Raw genomic sequence first — 21,666 nt, forward strand, 5'->3', positions numbered from 1 at the left:
AAAACGCATTATTTTATATTCATGGTTGTAGACAATATTTTCCACTATGAGCCACTGGGACTATTTTCTACTTGAAAAACGTATGCGTTGGTAAGAAAAGTCACATTCAAAATTAGCTGGAATCTGCCAGAAACAACGTCACGGACTTGATGAAATTCTTGTGCATTATAAATAACAATCTTCAGTGAAGTGGACCAAAAGCCACCAAAAGTGAATACCAGTGTACGGTCAGGGAGCATCTTCTGGGTTGTAATATCGCCTTCTTTAGAGGCTCCAAGACGGGTGTTTAAACTCTATCTTGTGTCGTGTCGCCCATCTGCCATAGATGGCCTTCTCAGTGATGAAACGATGACCCCCACGGTGTGTGTGCTCGTGGACCCTGTACATCCTGCACTCATCGACTCGGTTCTTCTCATAGTAATGGTAAGGAACAACAGTGTGATTGGCTCGACTGTCAGGAAGAGTAAAGTACAAGAGACAACAGACAAGCAAAGGTAATTTACGACACTTTACTATGTAGGGAAAAAAAAGATATTGCTTGAGTGTACATCATGAAATTGGGTCTCACCTGCAGTAGTTATCATCAATCATTCCATAAACATGGATGCTGTCACACATATCTATAGCGAGAATCATTGTGAAGAATCCGGTACTGAGAAAAGCCCCGGTCTTCATTCTGAGAGAAAGTCAACAACATCTGTTCTTAAAACTCTTACATGACCAAAATAAAAGCCTGAAAATGCAACTTGCCATTAACTGCACATTGCATCATTACTGTTTACTTTACTAATTACTACACGGTATGCTCATTGTAAATGACCCCAATAGTCCACATAGTGTGGTACATAACTTAAATGTGCACATTTTGCATTTTAAATGTATTTTGTGGCTGGCTTTTATTTTGTTATATCCTGTATGTAAGCATGTAATTATGAAAAAAGTTATGACGCATGTGACAAGTGGTAAAAAAAGGCATGGCAAAGGTAAACTGTATGGTAGCGAATGGAGATAAGTAATTAATAAGGCTGAATGGGGAGAGTGTTGTTTGAGTTTTAATGTATTTATATTTATTTGTAAGGATTTTTCTTTAAAGTTAGCTAACTTTGTAATGCTATGAGCAAATTAATTGTAATGTAATGAGATTAGTTATAAGTCTTGCCTTCTGTGTATCTATTGTTCTGTTCAGCTCTACTATACTTTACCTGTTTTTTCCTGTTTCATTCTGAAACACACTATCACAGTACTCAATCTTCTCTCTGGTCACAGCATAGATTCTGACGTTGGGATACTTCTGTGCTATTTTCAGGAGAGTGTTGTAGATACGTCCTTTCCCGTCTTGCCTCATGTTCCTTTCAGGACCCCAGAACACATAGGTGGTGTCTGCGGACTGCTGGAAATAGTAGCGCTCATTTTTCGCCAACAAGGGAACGCTGGTGTGAGACACGACCCGAACACTGGTGTGGCTCCCTACGTCTTTCTCATACCCTTCTGTGGGTGCATTGTTCATCCGCATCACGCATCCAAACTTATCTATCTCTTCTCCTACGCCAGCTCCGAGCATCTGACCCGAGCTGGAGACCAAGGCACACTGGTTGCAGTGCATGTCCAGGAACTGCTGAGAAAAAGGATGGGATAAGAAAGGTTTGTGAAGAAACAACAAATAAATGCATTGCAACATTTCATCTGCAATATGTATTTGATGTATTTGTAATTGTATCTGATGGAAGTTACAAAGCATATCAGTTGAAACCAGCAGTCATCTAATACCTACTTTTATCTCATGGTTCAAAGTTCAAGGTTCAATCATCTGTCATTCTACAACACAGAGCTGCACAATTTACATTTCATAGATCAAATGACTAATAAGTTAATCGAGAAAAATGATTGATAATAATAATAATTGTTACTTGTAGCCCTACTCCTGACTGGTATCTGCCTATAAGGCGATGCTGTGTCAACACAAGACCACCTAATGTGGACATGACTGTGACCTGGAGTCAAACCTCTGGGGGCTGTATTTGGTGTAGCCTCTGGCCAGCCTCTCACCTGGTTCGTCCTGCCGGGGGGGATCCTCATGTAACCCGTGAGCCCGGTGCTTCGCAGGGCGGGCGATCGACCGTCCCGTGTGATCACATGTCCAAACCACAACAACAGAGGAAGACTCAGGCTTAGCAGGCAAAGCCAGCGGAGCATCTGTATTGACCGGTATAAACAAGTATATCACGGCGGCACATCTGGACACGCATTGAACGTCCATTTAATACACACATTGTACACACATTATAGTGAAGACAAAAAATCTTACCTGAGAGTTCATATCAAGGCCTTTGGGAAACCCCTGCTCCAGAGAGCCGGTCGACACTCATTTTCCCAGCCGTTTATAGCGAGGCTGAGGCGGCCAGAGAGAGAAGTCCAGCTGTGGTATAGAATAGACTCATATTTAACGTTACAGATTTTAATGGCTGCTCTCCGTCAATCCTGATGAATCTCGAATCCTGTTATTTTCGACGCACGTTCAGTCTAATCCACGGCACTTTTGAATAAGCTATTAATTGAATCCTGCTCTGTTATCTACTACTATATTGTTTACACAGCAGCCCACGATTAATTAACAGACCTGCCTTAAGAATTCCTCTATCCGGAACAACGCTTCCGGTCTGAGTTTTTCCACAACAAAAGTCTCATCTAATCACATTCAACACAAAAACACCAAAGAAAGAAAAAGGAAATATAGATAATAAAGAAAACGTGGCCCTAACTCTTACTGTACAGTACATACAACGGATTTTTAAATAATTACTGCATTAAAGGTACATGTCAACGCGCTTCTTGTAATCCTTTATGTAGTGTGCATGCTTTTATTTTGAAAAGTAGATGCCAAAGCCGGAAACTGTCTTTTAAGGTTGTTGCGGTGCCCTTAATGCACTGCTGCCTTCAGCGCCACTCGTAAATTTACAACTCCGCAATACGAAGTCGGAGTTCACGAGAATTTACGATGGCATTATACAATTATTACTATGACAAAGACGGCCTATGTACAGGAAAAACATGTCTATTGGCTAGCTAAATGCTAGATGATTAGCTTCGTAAATAATGACCAAAATGTAACTTTATGTCTAGATATCAGTAAAAGAGCTCGCTTCAACTACGTTCTTAGGAATGACATTGCTCAAACAATTATAAAATTGAAGAAGATATGAAAAATGTATAGATTTCATGTTATTTTAGTGACATTTTTACAAAAATACGCCGCACAGTAAACTTTCCGGCAGCTTTGAGCTTTTGATTTTTGGTTCACGCAGGGACGATGCTCTATGATTTCCGAACCGATTGGCTGTTAAAACTACTTTCTCCTCTCACCTTCCATCCGATTGGTCAAGAAAAAAGCAGACCTCTGTACTCGTCACTCCATTGGCTGCTGGTACGTCAGTTTTCCTGCATTTCCAAAGCCTCTCGCCCCCAAGTACAAAGCTAGTGTGCGGCTTTCATTGACTATGTCACAGGAATGTCCTTCCCTGCCGCCTTGGATGCCCACGGTATGTACCTGTGTGAGGGATTATGTTATTAGTTGGGCCGCCAGTGAGCTGTACACAGCCGCTGAAGCCTCCGAGGCGTCAGTGCAAAACCCTACAGTCGGTGTCCGGTTGACCGGATGATGCCGTGATGTGAACTGACAGATGAGGCTGAGCTAGGCTAGCTAAGCGTGCTAGCTAACGTTAGCATGCTCGCCTGGGACGGCTGCTGCATGCTGGCTAGTGCCGATTTTGGCCTGTCATTAACAATAGACTTAAGACTTAGACTTGTTGTGTGTTCTACGTAACATTTGAGCTGGTCTGAGGTGCTTGCTATTTGCCTAGCTTGCTGTTCACCTTACAGCCAGTCTCTTTTAGCTAGCAGCCTCTACATTATCAATAATTTGTTCTGTCTGACTGGAAAGTGATTATTTTGTGTATCAATCGATGTTTTAGTGAGAAAGAGAAAGAAAAAGTAAGCCAGTTTCATGTTAAAGCCACACATGCTGTCTGTCATGCATACTAGGTGGGAGGCAGTGGCTGCATACCAGACAGTGTAGGTAAATAGCTGGAACAATGTCAAGCTGCCCTGCTGCTTAACAGTTAATGTTGGCTTGATTTTCCCAGCTTAAACCACGAACCTTTGCAAGTCAATTCCGTGTCTTGGGCCTTGCGGTAGTGTTTACTGTGTTTATTGATTATCTCTTTATCAAGGTCTGTGCAGAAATGTAATGCTGCTCAAACTGGGGAGTCTGGCACATTCAAGTCAAGTGTCTTATCTATTGCAGGCTAAACAATCTACAGCCAAACACTGGACGAGTGTGGAGTAGAAGCCCAGGAGTGGATGACAACAGAGGGTTCTTCATCAAGCCCTGAGCTGGCTGATCTCAGACCAGAGAGGGGACCTTGTTTAGGGTGAATGTGACGGGCTTTGGAGAGTTGTGGCCTGGAAGCATTTAGATTTCTGAGATGTCAATCAAACAAGCAGACGGGATGTCCATCGCCCAGGCTTTGGCAATGACTGTAGCGGAGATACCTGTGTTTCTCTATTCCACCTTTGGCCAGGTAACCCACTTTGCATGTACAGTTAAGTTTTGCATCTCTATACACAAGCACTATTGGCTGCCAATTGAGTTGTTCAGTGCATGATAAGTAACAGTGGCTAAATGTATGTCAGGGAGAGGCCCTTATGATGACAGATTATGCGTGTCTCTCCTGTTTTCAGTCCATATTTTCTCAGCTTAAGCTTACTCCAAGCTTGAAGAAGGTGCTGTTTGCCACAGCACTGGGCAGTGTCGCTCTGGCTCTCACTGCTCATCAGCTGAAAAGGCGGGGGAGAAAAAGGAAGCAGGCAACACAAGGAAAGGAGGGCCAGAAGCCATTGGGAATACCTGAGGCGCTGATGAAGTCAGGAAGACCCTCGTCGTTAAAGAGAGGTGTGCATGACTTTATGCTGGGAGAGGGGGAAAAAAGTCACATTGGAAAATATATTCTATCTTTATGACAAGATAATGTTTTTCTCCGCACAGGTCAGTTTACTGGTCGACAGATGATGAGTCCCAGCACTCGGAGCAATGACACCATGAGTGGAATTTCTTCGCTGGCTCCCAGTAAACACTCAAGTTCCTCTCACAGCCTGGCATCTGTTAGTTTTTACAATTTACAACAAATTATATGTCATTTTTCCTTAACTTTCCCCTTATTTCACATTTTCCTAATGTCTCTTCTGCTGTCTGTGTTGCTTGCATAGATGCGGGTCCCAAGTTCTCCAAATCAGTCTGCCAATCCATCCACGCCTTGGGAAGCGGAGCCTGTGGTGGAAGAGTCGGGGGCAGTAGAAGATGCAAATGCCGAAAATCTCTATTTAATGGGTTGGTTTTTACTATTACCTCTGGTTTTATAAAAACATACTACATAAGATGCATGTCATATATGGTGACATTTTTTGGTGTGTTACCTTAGTGTATGGTATATATTGTACTGTGTGAGACCAGATTTTGCTTCTTAATATTTGTTAAATGATAACTCTTTATATTTCTAAACCCAGGCCTTATTTTTACATATTTTGGGTATGAAATGACTGGTAGTTTAATAAAACGTTTGGAACTGGTTCTGTAGATTTTGATTTTGATTTGAACCCACCAAAATATGTAAAATTAGGGCACACGTTTAAAAATACCAGAGTTATCCTTGAAGTACTTTTATGTCTAAAATAAAAATTGATCGTGAAACAAAATAATCTGTTTTGAGGACTAACGTAAAAGCCAAATGCTGCGTTGGCAGAGTTAGGAGGTAAAATTCATATGTGCATTTGGTTTTATTGGTTTATAATCTTTGCATCTTGAGTCTCATGCAAGTTATTTTTCTTTGTGTTTTACAATGTCATGGTAGCCATAATTATTATACAGCAGTGTAATAAAGCATTTCCTACGTTGAGTGAAGGCAACATTAATCCTCTGCTGTTGGTAATGTAGAACAAGTGGAGAAAATCTAGGATATAATCAGGTGAATGTTGGACTCTTGAACCCAGAGTGCTGTTGTTTGGCATTTGGATTATCCTGCATAAATCTGAATTCTGTCTTTTTTTCCACAGTTTGGAACTGTGCAGAGTCGAGTCACTTAAACCTGCATTAAGCAATATTTTTGAGAAAATAAGAATTGCCACTGATTTTGATTTTCCAGCTCACAAATAGACAGTTTTGTTAACTCAAATTGCCCTTTTCCTGCTAGGGATGGAGCTGTTTGAGGAAGCTCTACAGAAGTGGGAACAGGCTCTGAATATCCGCCATCACACGCACTCAACCTCCAGCAACAACAGCCTCGCTCTGCAGGGGGCAACATGTGGGGACCTTCCTCTGGTAACCATCCAACAATCATCACCAGTACAAAGTGCTTGAAATTCTTGCTCATGACTGGATTACTTTCCAGTCTGAGTACACAATTATATTTTATGGTGCAGTTGGGATCTCACCCACTGTATTTGTGATCCACTTGGTTTGCACAGTTCCAACGCAGACAAAGAAATCAAATTGATCTCGGACTTAAGAGGCTTTTTACTATATATTAACAAAGTATCTTTGTTTCCTTATTTATTGCTTTTTTCCCCTTTTCATTACAGGTTGAAGCACGTAACAAAGTGTTTGCCGACAAGTTGGAGACACTACTGCACAGGGCGTACCACCTACAAGAAGATTTTGGCAGCAGTATCCCAACAGACAGTGTGCTGGCAGACTTTGGTGAGATTCATGTTTAGCTTTTATGTGATGGTAAAAGAAGGTAGAATTGCCATTAATCTTAATGGTTGTGTGAAGAATAACAAGAGAGAGCTGAACTACTAAAAATAACTTGTTAATGCTTAAGGAGGGTGGCATTATTGACAAAATTGAAGGGTCCATTTGTTCGGGTGAGAGCAGAATTAATACAGTCTTGTTTTATTATTTCTCTTATGCACTTTCTCTAATGTTTTGATTCTTGCCCTGTGTTGCTCCTTTTGCAGAAAGTGAAGGAACTCTCATTTTGCCTCAAGTGGAGAGCTTCCACAGGCTGCGGGATGATGATGCGACTACTGTTACCTCTGACGATTCCTTCTTCTCGGCTGCAGAGGTCTGTCAACAGACAGAAAACAAGATTCATTATGACAGTCACAGATTTCAACAACTTGTATCAAGCACTCATAACATTACACTCTCACGTCTTGCAGATGCGTTCATATCTGCGGCTTTCCTATACAAAACAGATGTGAACTGTAAACTCAGGTTTGTGTGTTTTGTCTGTGCAGCTGTTTGATGCCATGTCTATAGAAGAAATCTACCAGCCACTTAGGCCAGCAGCTCTCTATGAAGAAGCGTTGTCACAGGTCCGGGAGAATAAAGTGGCCTATCGGTCCTTGAGGTAACTCTGAAGTGTGACATCTGCACCTAAATACTTAAAGCACGACCTTCGTGCTACCTGCTCAGCGCCAAACAGAAAAGTTCATAACTAGCTGGTGAACATAGTTGGAACATTCAGTAGCTAAAGAGCCAGATATTTCAGATAGGAGTTTGTGAAAACCTAAACAGGTTGTGAACATTGGATTTAAATTTATCAAGCAGTCATAAACACAACTCCAAATGAATGACAATGTTGCACAGGGTCTGTTGGATGTGTACATAGATTATTGTTTGATTACACATTTGCCACATCAACTTAATGAGATGACACTGTGTCAATGTTGTGTTTATAGCTCCCAAGCCACTAAAAAATCTATTTATACTGCTTTAAGAGAAGAAGAATAAAGTTTCATTGAGTTTCATACTTCTCTTTCTTTTTACCAGGACTGAATTACTTGAATGTTTCGGTGACCAAGACTTCCTGGCCAAGCTTCACTGTGTGAGACAAGCGTTTGAGGTCTGTTTCAGCTCATATGACTTACCCATATTACATAGATCATTCTCTTTGTTTGGATGGTTGCACTTAGTGTGATAACTGATAAATGTTTTATAAACTACAAACCTCTCCAAAACACTGCTGTATAGCACTGCTAGCGGTTAAAAGCTCCAGAAGTTAGCTTGTAGGCATTGTAATTTGGATGCAAGCAGATCATCTAATATAGATCTCTTTGACTTTGTCTTTTGTCTCTGATTTCATACAGTGGATGGAATGACACTCTAGTAGAAACCATACAGCACACTGAGTTTGAAATATACTGCCTCTGTGCAGGTACATTCTTAGCACCCACAGGCAGTGAGTCAGGTTTCCGTGCTCAGGCGACATCCAGACAAAAGCTACAAGGTCAAATAAAAAAACAGCTGTGATCAGCAGAGGTGACTCACAGTGTGCCTCACCCATAGAAATATGGACGGCACTATGGTAGTGTGTACTGTGCTGTACTTTGTTCCCTAGTTTCAGGCAATCTGTACTGGCAGGGAGGCACATCCAGGGATTCTACACAAGTTTGGTTTATATGGCCTGTGTGTCATGCATATCTGCTGTGTTTGGTGGATGTATTATTATCATAGAAATTACCATCCATAATAGTCAGATAATGTGTATGTGTGTGTTTTTTTCAGGTCCTGTTGTTAGATGAAACTCACCGAACGTTTTTCATGGAGACCGGGAAGCAAATGATTACGGGGTTAATGGTGAAGGCAAACAAGGTAAAACACCACTCATCTGGACCCTCACTTATTAATGTGTCCCATTTAGATAAACCGGACAAACTTCTGCTTCTGTGGAGATATTTGTACAGTTTAACTAATTATTTCCTGTGTTGCTGTCTTTTTTCCTTTATCACAGAGTCCCAAAGCCTTCCTGGAGAGCTACGAGGACATGCTGCTTTACACTCAGAGGGAGGAAACGTGGCCCATTACTAAGATGGAGCTGGAGGGCAGAGGGGTTAGTAATGCTGTCATTCTGCCATGTTCTCATCTCTCCTCTTCATTTTGTTTTTCAAGCATGCACCTTTTAACGTTTAATGTAGGTGTAATCCCCCGACCTTGTGTGTGTGTGTGTGTGCTGTCACGGTCAGTCTTTAAAACTAAGTTTTTGGCTAAATGACATTTCACCTTTGAATTCTTTAAAAGTACTGTTCTAACTGCAAGGATATGTGTTTATTGATTTATTCATGGCGACAGGGATACTTGGGCAGTTTACATGAACTTGAGATACTCTGCATGACTAACCCGAATTAAACTTTAACTCAAGTACAGCCAACAGTCAGGTTACTCTATGCTTTATTCAGTGTGAAGCTCTCTTCGAGGGTCATAGTGTAGTTGGCTGTGTAAATGGCAAACACCCTGTCATTATATAAATTATTAATTTGGTATAATGCACATCAGATCTCCCTAAAGGATCTGCAATATACATGTGATTGTTTGTGCTCCAAACCCTTCTGTGTTGCTCTTTCATTTTCAGGTCAACCTCATTTTTGAAATTGCCTCCATTGGTTGATAAATGAAAAATCCTCCTGGAAGAAGTCTGCCATGAAATGATAATCATAAATAAATGAAAGAGAGAAGCCCTCTCCAGAGTAACAAAACCGCAGGCTACTCCATCGAGTAGCTTTAAATAAGATTTGTATTTCTATTTTGTAATGACATAATACTGTTGGGATTCTCATGTCGTCGTCTCTGCAGGTGGTGTCTATGAACTTTTTCGACATAGTGTTGGACTTCATCCTGATGGACGCATTTGAAGACCTGGAGAGTCCCCCGTCCTCTGTGGTAGCTGTGCTAAGGAACCGCTGGCTCTCTGACAGCTTCAAAGAGACGGTTAATTTGTACACTTGAACACACACATACAAATATCCTGATTTTGCCACTGATAAGTTAGTTACAAGTTGCTTTAATAACAATGTGGTGTTTCTCTGTTAGGCTCTGGCGACTGCTTGCTGGTCTGTCCTAAAAGCAAAAAGGCGTCTTCTTATGGTGAGTTTGAACTAATTTAAGGATTAAGTACTTTTAATTGCATCTTCCTTTCTTGGATTTTAATAGATTTTTCTCTTACTGCTCTTCATAGGTTCCTGATGGTTTTATTTCCCACTTCTATGCCATATCAGAGCATGTGAGCCCGGTATTAGCTTTTGGGTTTTTGGGACCCAGGCAACACTTAAGTGAAGTCTGTACCATCTTCAAGGTGAGAGATTATACGACTAAGATGCTGTAATGTTTTTTTTTCACAATTTTGGAAAGCAGTTGACTGGTTTTGGTCTAGTTTTGGCACATAAACAGTTTAAGTTAAGAGTTTAAAAACAGTTGCGTAATATCTTCTGTGGCTTTGGAGAACAACAGTAGTTATAAACTTTGAAAAATAAAATGAATTGAAATAACTCGCATGGTTATTTATGACAGAATGCTTGTGTTGCACACTGGTCATGGAGTTTGAAAGATGTGGACAGGGAGGCTCTAATTCAACAGTATCAAGCTATGAAACTTACGTTATGGGAACTGTAGGATCCAGGTTTTGGGGGTGATTCATACTGTGGTCTTAAAGTCAGGATATTTGAGACTCTGCTGCTTCAATTTTGCCTTTTTTTAAATCAGTTACCACCAACCCCTCAAATATATAAAAGGCAGTGTTGGACTTCGAAAAACGCTGGATCCTACATTTCCCATATTGCAACTCACATACATCTTTTGCTCAACCTGTTTTTAGACTCCATGCCTCCCAGTTACTGTTTTTGCAGACTTGATGAGCATTTCCTCCAGAGCTACAGAAGACGTGATATAAAAGCTTTAATGTTAGAATTGTCATGTTCTATATGAGTTCCTGTCATTCATTTATCTCCTTTCATGTGCAGCAACAAATTGTGCAGTACCTTAAGGATATGTTCGATCATGACAAGGTCCGCTTCACCTCCGCTCAGAGCTTGGCTGAGGACATCCTGAACCTTTCCCACCGCCGGAGTGAGATTTTACTGGGGTACCTGGGAATCGATAGCCTCATGGAGGTCAATGGTGCCCTTCCCAGAGACACAGAGGGCTCTTCAGGGCCCAACTAACATGATGACTAACGTCACAAAGGGCTTCACTGGGCTTGTACAGGCCGAATGCAGTGGGCTGAGCAGCAAGGACTTTTTCTGTATCTCCATTAACACTGGATTGTTTCATTCTCCTGTGATACACTGAGGACCAGCATTATTGGTTCATTCGTCCGTGTTCATCAACTACTGTAAGAGGATATATTTTCACCAGATCTACAGCATCACAGGTCCCTTGAACGAATGAGGCACAGCGGCTGGATGATGTGATTCCAGCTTTCCCTTGTTATCAGCTGTGGTATATCAAGAATGCCTATTGCAGTCGTGTGATCTCAGACCTGCAAGGACGTGTCTCTGCCTTGCTGGCTGACATGGATACTTAACACACCTTACAGACTGGGCCTTCTACTCTACTACCCCACATGGATCGAGTCTCTTCAGAGAACCTTTGGCTGCACTGTAACCTTCCATTCATCGGGTGGGATATCATAGTGTTCGTTATTATGTGAAAAGGAATCATGTGAGTCTGCCAATGTTGTGTGTTTGTATGTTTTTATATTAAAGGGGAAGGATGTTTGTTAAAAACGTGATAACTCCTGACAACTTGTACTGCGTGATAAAGGATGTAATGGATTTGTCTCTTCAGTGATTGCTCTTAAATCCTCTTTAATCTGAAGTAGTATTTATTCCAATTTGGTTTAATCAAATGTGCTAGCATGTCATATATCCCAGAACGTGTGTTAAATGCAAAAAGACATCGTGTAAGATTAGTGTGCTAGCATGCTATTCATATTGAATTATCCCAAAGCTATATTTTGATTTTGGTCTTCTCAGTCGAAGGTGGACATAGCTAATCCAGCTAAAATGCAAATAGTTACGTTTTGTAAAGCTTTATTTTCTGTTAAGTCACAATCGATCCCTGATACTTTATCTGGCCGTGGATGATCAGTTTTAAGTGGCACAGAGACGCAAAAAGAAATTTGAAATGGCACAACACCAGGTGTGAAAACATCCGCCTGGATATCCTCTCACAGAGGATTGTTGCCAGTTTTGAAGGTGTAACAGACGAATATCTGTGTTAACAGCATAACGCATCAGTGCGCTCAGGGAGTAATAACTAACATAAAAACTTCAAAATTAGGAAGTGTCACAACTTCTTCATTTATTTTTTTTTTCTTCATTTGTTTTCAAATTCCAACAGTTAATGTATTCATTAATTGGTTGACCCACTTGAATTATTTCCAAATATAAGCTTTAATTCACTAAAAAATAAAAAATTACATTTTGTAGCGAAAAGCATACAAACACAAGTTGTACAAGTTGAGTTTTCAACTTAAAATTTGAAAGAATTTACTTCCTTATGATTATATTTCTAATCTGAAAGGTTACTGGCAGTCAATGAGTAAAGGATAAGTAGATGAGAAAAACATTTGCTGTTTTCACTGAACAGCTCTTTCACAGCCGGCATTTTCACTTGTCATAGTTCAGTTCAAAGTGTCCCGGAAAGACACGACAGAGCCGGCATGTGCGATACCAGGAGGCTGAAACTGAAGCTGCTAAATAGAATTCATTTTATTCTTTACACCTGTGCTTTTCTTACTATGTTAAAATGTCCTCTGTTAAAAGAAAAAAAAAACTAATGTTAATCAGACACATCAAACACCCTCAGTCTCTGTGTTATACTTGATCAGAAACACGTTGACATGTTATGTGTAGCTGGCCTGCTTCACGACCTCTAAATGAAACGGTGCCGTCTGCTACCAAGTATATTGTCATTTTGTTTCTGGTTTTATGAAGACCTGTAATGAAAAGGGGGGTTTAGCACTGTCGGACTGTAACCTGCATAACAAAAGTGCACTGATGACACCCCCTCCGAGTTCTTTGTTTTCCCAGTACTGTGAACTTGTTGGAGCTCAGAGACATTGAAGGGGCACAAAGATGCCAAATTAAAGGTTAAGAAACTATCAAATACTGCATTATGTTAATGAAACATGATTAAAAGATTATTTATTATTAACAGCAGAAGAAGCACAGAATGTATGCTTATGGTTTCTTGCTTGTGCGTGATTGAGCAAAGGGAAGAAATTCATAGATCTTTGGGTATTGTGATTTCAGTAGTTTATCATTTACTGGAGTCATCTTTTTGTTATTCATAACTATAAAAGTGTGTTTTGTGGTCTTCATAATCCAAATTGCGCTTTTTTTAAATTTTATTTTTATGGTTCATATGACATCACAATACAATTGTATTCCTTTTAACTGTACTGACCTTGTCACAAGTCACCATTGTAGGATTAGTTCCGTTTCTGTCAATCATGAACCCAAACTTCCATCTGTAAATGGAGCTTTTACAGAAAATAATGTAGTTCTTTGTTTTGACAGATGTGCAGCTTTGTGTTTTTAAGCATTTTGCACTTTATCTGCAAAGCAGAAAGACGCAGCAAAGTCCAACAATCCTTTTTTGCTGCGTAAGAGTTTAACTGTACAAACATATTGAATTATTTATTGCATCATAGAACTGACATATTATTAATAACATAGAGCTTAAATGCTGTACAGTAGAGAAACTATCTTTCCCAGAAAAGTGTGTTATGGAAATGGTTTATTCTGGTTACTATCCAAAATTTTTGTTTTAATCTCCATGTTGAAATTCTCCAATTTTAACTTGTGGTCCAGTCCCCGGTGAACTGCTTCAGAAAATGTTCTCCCATTCTCCCAATGTTTTGGTCCTGTTAGTGTAGATTATCAAGTATATTTGCTACCGTATGCATCATGCAGGTAAATGCAATTATGAAAAAATGCTAACGTCTAGTCTTGTGTTCACATATCGGTCAGCTTGTTCCGTGTCCTGAGAGTAGATGATCAGAGATGAATTCCTCCAACAGCCTTTGCATGTTAACTGTGTATTCTCTGAAATGCATCAGTCAGTGTATCCCTGCAACAGTTAGACCCAGACTCAAATCTAGTAGTTATTAGTTTTGAAAATCCCAATTAGAGGTAAGCTAAAGAAAATGTTTAGGAACTTGTAATCATTTGAAAGTCAAAATTCAGGCATGGACTCTCCTACTTAGCATATATTCAATAAGTTGTATAGTTTTACAGGGACTTCTGATGGCCAAAATATGGAAAGAGTGATTTCTTTTTTTTTTTTGTTGAAAGTCATTGCTGTACATTACAAGTGTCCTATTCATGCCTTTTGTCTTTTCTATCGTTAATTCACAATGCCAGCACAAACTGTAAATTGATTTTGATTCTCCATATTAAATGTTATTTTTTGTTACTAAACAATATGATTATGCCTTTTTCCAACTGATGACGACTCAGTTTATTTTTAATGTTCCACTTGGACTCATGTTCTAGTATTACACAAAATGATCAGGAAGCACTGGCTTAATTAAAAAGAGAAAATATATATTATATATACATTATACATTACTAACTAATTTGATACAATAGTGTATTTATGCATAAATCCACTGCCTTCAACTTTGGTGACCCTTTCCCACCAAACAACTCTAACCAAAGGTTGGAGATGTTTTTGGGACCCCTTTGGGAGCAACCCTTTATAATAGCATAATAAAGAGTAATATAATAACATTTATTTCCCCCTAAATTGTATCACATTGGTGTGACAATCTGGACACAATTTCATTTTGACCAAAACTTCGGTCTATGAACCTATGTTGTTCTAACCCCTAGAATCATGGAGGGCCACCTCTGTTCTGATGCTAATGTTAGGTTGGCTGTGATGGTAAATAAAGTTTGAAATTTGATGCAGGATTTTAAACCTACCTAGACCTCAACAAAGTGAGTAGGGTCAGTTGGAGAGATACAAGAAAGCTCTGTAGTGATTCAACATTAGGCCAGTGGGGGGTGCACAACACTTCTTCTATCTTTAGAACCCCTCTTACCTCCACAGTGAAACATTTTTAGTCTGAAACAACCTCAATCCTCAGAAATCGCAGCAACAAGCAATAACACAAACAGGGAACATAGTCAGTACACAACATTTTGGAGACTGTACAACATGAGGCATGAAGGTTACACACATCTCTACCCTTTGCCTATATCAGTATTTAGTTTTACAGTTTACACAGGGGTTTGTCAGTCTGTGTTTTAGGTTTTTTGTTGAGGTCTTTGCTTGTTTTCTTTGTGTGTCCAGTTTTGCAGGCTTGTGTATATGTGTTATTCATGCCTGGCTTTAAGTGAGTTTGTCTGCTGTGTGTTTGGGTGAGTATATATTACCTTTCTCTGTTCAGTCCAACCTGCCGCTTGCTATATCCCCTAATACTTCGCCCCTAAAGCAATCAAATTTCATGTTACTCTCTGTATTCACTGCTTTTATGCTACAGCCTATAAGTCAACTCATTAATATGCTACATGAACTTTTGTACTAATCAGTCAGTCAAACAGTTTCCATCTTTTCTGGGCCTTTTCCATCTTGGTCCATTTAATTTAGGTTTTCAGGCCCGTTTGACGATGTTGATGGTTGCATGTTGCATGCCCAACTCAAATAGCTATTTTTTTGTTTGGAGATATTGACAGTTGCAGTTGTTTTAGATGGCTTTTCCTTGTAGGAAAGTGTAGGATGACTTTTCAGAAATCACTAAAGGCAGCCCTACTCTTGCGAATGGCTCATAACTTATCTGTAAAGCATGAGTAATGATTTATAAATCATTTTAAAAAGCAATTATCAAAGTTACAACTTGTAAAAAAAATATCATTTTAAAATATTTGATAATTCTACCTTATAAAAGTAAATATCTGGACAAATACCTGATCTGGACATTATAGATGACCCAGGTGGGAAATAATAATTTTGCAAACACAAAAAAAACCATAACTTTTTTTTTTTTTTTTTTTGAATGAGTGCAGTTCGCTGATTTAATGTGGAGTGCTGGACTTTTGTGTTTTTTGTTCATTCAATAATTCTTCTCTATGGGCAGAATATCTCCTCTCCGGTGCTCGGCTGTGATTGGTCGGCTCCTCCGCTGCCGGGGCCCGCCTGAACACGGAGCTCCCTTCGTGATTGGCTGGTCTGGCGTCTGGGGCGTTTTTCTGAGACTGCCCGGTTGTGTCCGGGTAAGATGGCGTTGGAAGAGCAGTGCTCGGCACCACCTCGATGGCGGTCCATATCTCTGACACACGTAGAGTTCCCGGAGGGTGAGTAAACTCAACATCTTCCTCTATCTGGTGGAGTTCTTGTAACGCTGTAATGTTTGTAATTTCCGGAGAGTGCGTGTTGTTTGCTCGCTACTGAATGGACACGGCCGTTGGTGATCCTGCCAAATTGTGAGACGCTGTAAAACCCCGAGCACAGCGGGGAATGTTACCCGGACTGCGAAATTGTGAGACAGCCACGCATGCGCAGTCGGCGATACTGTCCACAATGAAGGCTAGCTAGCCTGCTAGCTGTCTTAATATCGGGTTTGATATGTTCTCTCAGGAATTAGCCAACATGTCGTGTCCTGTAAGAATTAATAGACAAAATTTAAGCATTCTGAACAGCAAAATATGATTTAAGACTGTGGTGGAAATAAGTAGACATTTCACCTTATAACGTTACTGCCAGCACTGTGGCTAATGTAGCAGCTAGCTCCATGGCCTGATACTGACTAGTATAACTAGCATAAACCACATCCACCGATCTGTTTGAATTAACTAAATTAATTACTGTGGCGTGTTGGGTAACACAGATGAAGGTGTAGCTACTCCACCACAGCAGCTTCCTACCTTCAGTTAAATATTTCAACCATCCGGGTTCATTGAGTTACCTCAAAGTGTCACTCCCACCAGTGCTAGTCGACTTTACACCAGTTTATAATATGCTTTAACATAAGGACTGTGCTACTATGTTTTAGGTGACCTGACGGGACATGTGCTGGCCTACATCAGTCTCCTACCCATAGCAGTTCTTGTGGGTTTTGTTACACTCATAGTGTTTAAACGGGAGCTGCACACGGTGAGTTCAGCACATGCACTTTTCGTGGTGTTTTCAGAAGGAGCATCACATGTAAAGCCAGTCTGTGAAGTTGTTAATTGTCTCACATGAGCCCGAACAGTGGAGTCAGGATCATGTGAAGAAGTCTATAAGCCGACCTCTTCTTGTTGTACACAGATTTCCTTCTTTGGTGGGCTCATCCTGAATGAAGGGGTGAACTGGCTGCTGAAGCACATTCTCAGAGAGCCGCGCCCATGTGCAGGTGAGTGAAGTCTTCTCTTTATGTGTAGTTCAAAGGGTTGGGCAACGTTGCAAAATCATTACAACAGCCAAAAAAAAATCTTCCTCTGATATTAACCACATTACCTGCTGAGGTTCAGAACATTGCTGGTTCAGTTGTTTAGTTTATCTTCATCACAAGCTGGCGTCCCTGTGTGCTGCAAATACTCAGGTAAAAGCTGGGCCTCAAACATGTATAACTAGGTTAAAAAGAAAATAAGCCCATGGTGTCGATAAACTGTAATTTTCATGTTTTAGAGTATTTTTTGAATTCAGTTTTGGTTTAGAATATAAAGTGTTACTGAGGCTAAATCAGTCAATTGCTAAATCAATTGCTATAGCTAAGTGTTGTTGGGAATATATTAGAGCTGCAATAATTTGTGATTGACAGAAATGAAAATATTTGAATTATTGAATAATTTTAGTTATGTTTAAAGCTAAAATACGACTGGAGCCATTCACTGGTTCTACCCTCTCAAATGTGATAATTTGATAATTTGTGACCCTAATATAGCAGCTCTAATATATTTTAGCTGCCACTAATGATTCTTTTCATTGTTAATCCATCTGCTGTTATTTTTTTGATTCATTGTTTTCGTCAAAAATCATTTTATGGCTTGTTTTGTTTATGCAGTATAAAATCATAGACAAACACACAATTTACATACATAATAAAGAAACTGGTTCCACTGGCCATTGGAAATGGTTCTATATTTGTATGAAGATGCACTTCATATTGTGAATGCATATTTATTTCAGCTTCTGTTGTCTTTCTGCAGGGGCTCACACAACCCTGCACACAGAGTATGGGATGCCCTCCAGTCATTCCCAGCTTATCTGGTTCTTTGTTGTTTACTTCTTTCTTTTCCTTTATTTAAGGTGAGCTTGTTTCTCCTTTGTGTTTGGGGTGGTTTAAGGGCGGAAACATGCTGCCATGAATACAACTAGTTACAAACTAATCAAATGCAGTGTCTGTTAGTTTTACATTAATCATACTTGCATGTGTTATTTACTTGTTTTACTCCAGGGCATGTGTCATTATTATGTGAATTACATTAATGTTTTTGATGACTCATTAGATGCTGACACTCATGCTGATCTCTCTTTTAAGAATGCATCAAACGAACAATGCTCGATGTGTGGACCTGCTGTGGAGACATATACTGTCCATCATCCTGTTGGGCATAGCCTTATCAGTCTCATACAGCAGGTAAGGGACTGACCCCCCCCCCCCCCAGATCCGCCAGATAAAATCTAAAGTGAATATAGCGGCAAACTTTAACATCCTGGGGTTATAAAACCAAGCATTATGTTAAAAGTACCTTTCATGAGGCACTTGATTCATTGCAGAGGTTAAGAGCCAAGCTCTCTACTGCACTGTGAAATGTTACTATGAATATTAAAATGTGAGTTTTTTTGGTCAGGATTTGTTATAAGAAATGATTCTGTGAAGAAATCCAGAGGCGAGTGTGGCTCTCCTGAAGTCAAAGTTAGTTTTTGGCCTAGGTTATGATGTCAGCAATATTAAGTTCATAAGCTTTTATAAGCTAAAGATTAATAGGTTGTTGAATGAAAGTTTAAGAAAATGCCACTCCTGAAATATAGGTGACAAATTCTGCTACATCCTTTTCCTGGAGAAGTTCTTTCACTCTTTTGACGTCATTGAAACTAGGAAAACACTCTCGATTGTTTAGTGGAGTTAATGAGTGGAGCTTCTCCCCTCACAAATGATCTCTAGGCCAGTACAAACATGTGCTTGCAGAGAGCGGTGACAGCTGATGTGACCTGCCATCAACAGTGTTTGTCTTGTTAGCTTGTTAGCTGGTGAAAGTGATGGTCCACACTGGTCAAAAATGAGAAGCTAGGAAAGATAGATGGGAGAGAGAGAACAGATTCGTTCAGACGTTTGCAAGTCTGTATGTTTTGTCAACCTCGGTGTCACATCTCAGAGTGACTGGCACAGCTGCGCTGAAATGCTGAAGTACAGCAAAGAAAGGATCTACATTTAATTGGGTTTATTTTGGCATAGAATACAAGAACCTCCAAATATCAATATAAAGAATTATAAAAAAGCTTGTCAATGGCATAACTGATTGATCAGCTTTGAGAATGTGTGAAGCTCATTAATCACAGCAGTAACTGTACTCAGGGCAGGTGAATAAAAATTTGGATGATGATGTGTGATACTTCCGGTGCAACAACACAATTGAACACACAAAGTTTGATACTATTCGACGTGCTTATTGCTAGACTTCATGTAATTTAGGACTTTTTAATGTCTCATTTTCAGGGTCTACCTGTTGTATCACACCTGGAGCCAGGTTTTCTATGGCGGAGTGGCTGGTAGTACAATTGGCATAATCTGGTTCTTTTTCACACAAGAGGTGCTGACACCATTATTCCCCAAAATAGCAGCGTGGTAAGTAGCGCTCTCATTTCTCTGCTTCCTTCTCGTGTCACTGGGGAAGAAGATTCATTCTCAGCCTGAATAATTGGCCTGTCATGGCTACTCCACTAATGTGTTCGTTCAATTGTCTTTTTTTTTTTTTTACAAATGATAGGCCAATATCAGAGTACTTCCTGGTGCGAGACACAAGCCTGATTCCCAACATCTTATGGTTTGAGTATACAGTGACCAGGTCAGAGGCGAGGTAAGTTTCTCTTGTGGACATACACCACATCTATCACAATTAAGGCCCTGTCAAACCAGAAGGTGAAACAGTTTACCTACACATCCTGATGACATAGCTGGTACTAGAGGCTGGGACTAGCTGGTGAACTACTGTAGCTCCTGTCTAACGTAACACTTATCAGTTACAATAGCTGCCTGAGCTTTCTATGGTCTCTGTGGTGTGCCATTTACTGCTCCTGGTATTTTGTTCTCAATATTATGCACCATAATTTTAATGAAGAGTTAATTGATGAAGCTTACTGTCAGTTAACAAGCTTGTTAACTAGACATTCCCACAGTTTCTTCAAGTGTCCATCATTGACTTCTGTCATCATCTGTCTGTTATAGAACTCGTTTTACTCTGACAGAGGAGGTTAAATAAAAGTAAATGATGCAAGACGGCTAATAATCTGCAATAACTTTCTCCATTTTTTAACTCTGGCTCTGTTCCCTCAAATTCAGCACTGTCTAGATGGCATGCTATGGTGCAAACACGTGGGTCACAGCTAGACTTTATGCAAAAGATTTGTGTGGGTTTACTTGGTCCTCGTTAGTGAACCCGACAGTGTTCAAAATGCTGGCAGGACCAGGCCTTTGATGTGTGTGAGACAGTTGCGTGGCATGACTCCAGTCTCTTTATGTTGTTGTTTTTCGTCTTCTAGGAACAGGCAACGAAAGCTTGGAACAAAACTTCAGTGATCTACACAGCTCTTTTGTGAAACTGAGTTTAGGACCACATACACAATTAGATACACACACTCATGAACACACACACACACGCACACACAAATGCTCACTCGACAAAAACACACTGGAGAACCATCTTTTGGACTGACGTGGTTGCAAGGAGTAAAGGGCAAAAACCGTTTACAGGTGGCGAAAGAGTGCCTGGACCTGGCCCGGAGCCTACAGCCTGAGCAAGTCCGTCCACACGCCTCTCCTTCTTGTACAGCTTGCCCAAAATGCTCTTCAATGCATGCAAGACTGTGCAAGAGGCATACTATTTAATGATAGATTAATATATATATTTTAACTATAAACGCACGCTGACAGTAACAGTGTACTGTAAGAGATTCAAGGAGCCTAAAAGGAGGCTTTGGTCAAGTTTCAAACAAATTGGTGGGCGTCATTGCAGCATGTATTTAGTGATTCCTTTTTTTAAAATATTCTGATGGATAGCTGGTGGGTAGGGGTGGGTAGGGGGGTGGTTATGGCTAGGTTTTCCATTTTTCATTGTTATATGATAGAAAATGAACAATTTCTAAAAAAAAAAAAAAAAAAAAATTGGTTATGATGTAATATAAATGAGAATTTGCACTTTGTGAAATTTACAAGTAAAAGACTAACACTAGTTAAATGTTAAAACCCTCCCCCTCTTTTCCGTCATCAGTCTTTGCTTTGTATCTATGACTGTCAGTCCTAATATATTAGACTCCAAAGCTGATCTGCAAGCAGTGTGAATTTAATGTACTTTATGTACTATTAAGCATCGAGGTTTATTTCTGTTCATATCCACGTTTGAGGATCATGAGACTGAATCACAGCAGCAGGTTTCAGTCATTTTTGTTGTCGCACACACTTTGGACTGAGGTGGTGTTTCCTTAATGCCTCACACACAGTAGCAGCCTGGGAAAAGAATTCTGGGAATCAGTTTTCTTTTTTTCTTTTTTTAAATGAGTTTCTTATCTTTTTTTCTGCCGTTGCAGAGTTTTCTTTTTATCTGCGTTTCCAAGTTGACATTCCATATCATTTAGTGCGGAAACACTTAATGACTGCTGAGGGGATATGTTTTCTTTTTGTATTATTT

At 40.0% G+C, this 21,666-nt stretch overlaps 3 protein-coding genes across 4 annotated transcripts; 2 read left to right on the plus strand and 1 right to left on the minus strand.

Moving 5' to 3' along the window:
- Positions 1-264: 264 nt before the first annotated feature.
- On the minus strand, positions 265-2,519 carry LOC139225226 (alpha-N-acetylgalactosaminide alpha-2,6-sialyltransferase 3-like). Of its 2 annotated transcripts, none has more exons than XM_070856193.1 (5): positions 2,306-2,519; positions 2,047-2,193; positions 1,203-1,612; positions 569-676; positions 265-451 (listed from the first exon to the last, which is right to left on the minus strand). In XM_070856193.1, the coding sequence occupies exons 1-5, from the start codon at positions 2,315-2,317 to the stop codon at positions 265-267; spliced, it is 864 nt and encodes a 287-aa protein (XP_070712294.1). In that variant the 5' UTR covers positions 2,318-2,519. The 2 variants fall into 2 exon arrangements, with proteins under 2 accessions (XP_070712294.1, XP_070712293.1); XM_070856192.1 differs by having other exon boundaries at positions 1,203-1,615.
- A 963-nt stretch (positions 2,520-3,482) lies between these two features.
- Positions 3,483-11,781, plus strand: LOC139225224 (mitoguardin 2-like). Its single transcript, XM_070856190.1, has 16 exons — positions 3,483-3,536; positions 4,301-4,577; positions 4,738-4,948; positions 5,042-5,157; positions 5,263-5,383; positions 6,243-6,370; positions 6,631-6,748; positions 7,009-7,115; positions 7,291-7,403; positions 7,826-7,898; positions 8,561-8,647; positions 8,787-8,885; positions 9,626-9,760; positions 9,863-9,916; positions 10,008-10,124; positions 10,789-11,781. The coding sequence occupies exons 2-16, from the start codon at positions 4,482-4,484 to the stop codon at positions 10,987-10,989; spliced, it is 1,776 nt and encodes a 591-aa protein (XP_070712291.1). The 5' UTR covers positions 3,483-3,536; positions 4,301-4,481; the 3' UTR covers positions 10,990-11,781.
- A 4,269-nt stretch (positions 11,782-16,050) lies between these two features.
- On the plus strand, positions 16,051-21,038 carry LOC139225225 (dolichyldiphosphatase 1-like). The gene is made up of 8 exons (XM_070856191.1): positions 16,051-16,131; positions 16,830-16,930; positions 17,087-17,171; positions 17,968-18,067; positions 18,300-18,398; positions 19,479-19,607; positions 19,750-19,839; positions 20,522-21,038. The coding sequence occupies exons 1-8, from the start codon at positions 16,056-16,058 to the stop codon at positions 20,556-20,558; spliced, it is 717 nt and encodes a 238-aa protein (XP_070712292.1). The 5' UTR covers positions 16,051-16,055; the 3' UTR covers positions 20,559-21,038.
- Positions 21,039-21,666: the final 628 nt, after the last annotated feature.

This window comes from Pempheris klunzingeri, unplaced genomic scaffold (genome assembly GCF_042242105.1).
Source record: "Pempheris klunzingeri isolate RE-2024b unplaced genomic scaffold, fPemKlu1.hap1 Scaffold_87, whole genome shotgun sequence".
Lineage (NCBI taxonomy): Eukaryota > Metazoa > Chordata > Actinopteri > Acropomatiformes > Pempheridae > Pempheris > Pempheris klunzingeri.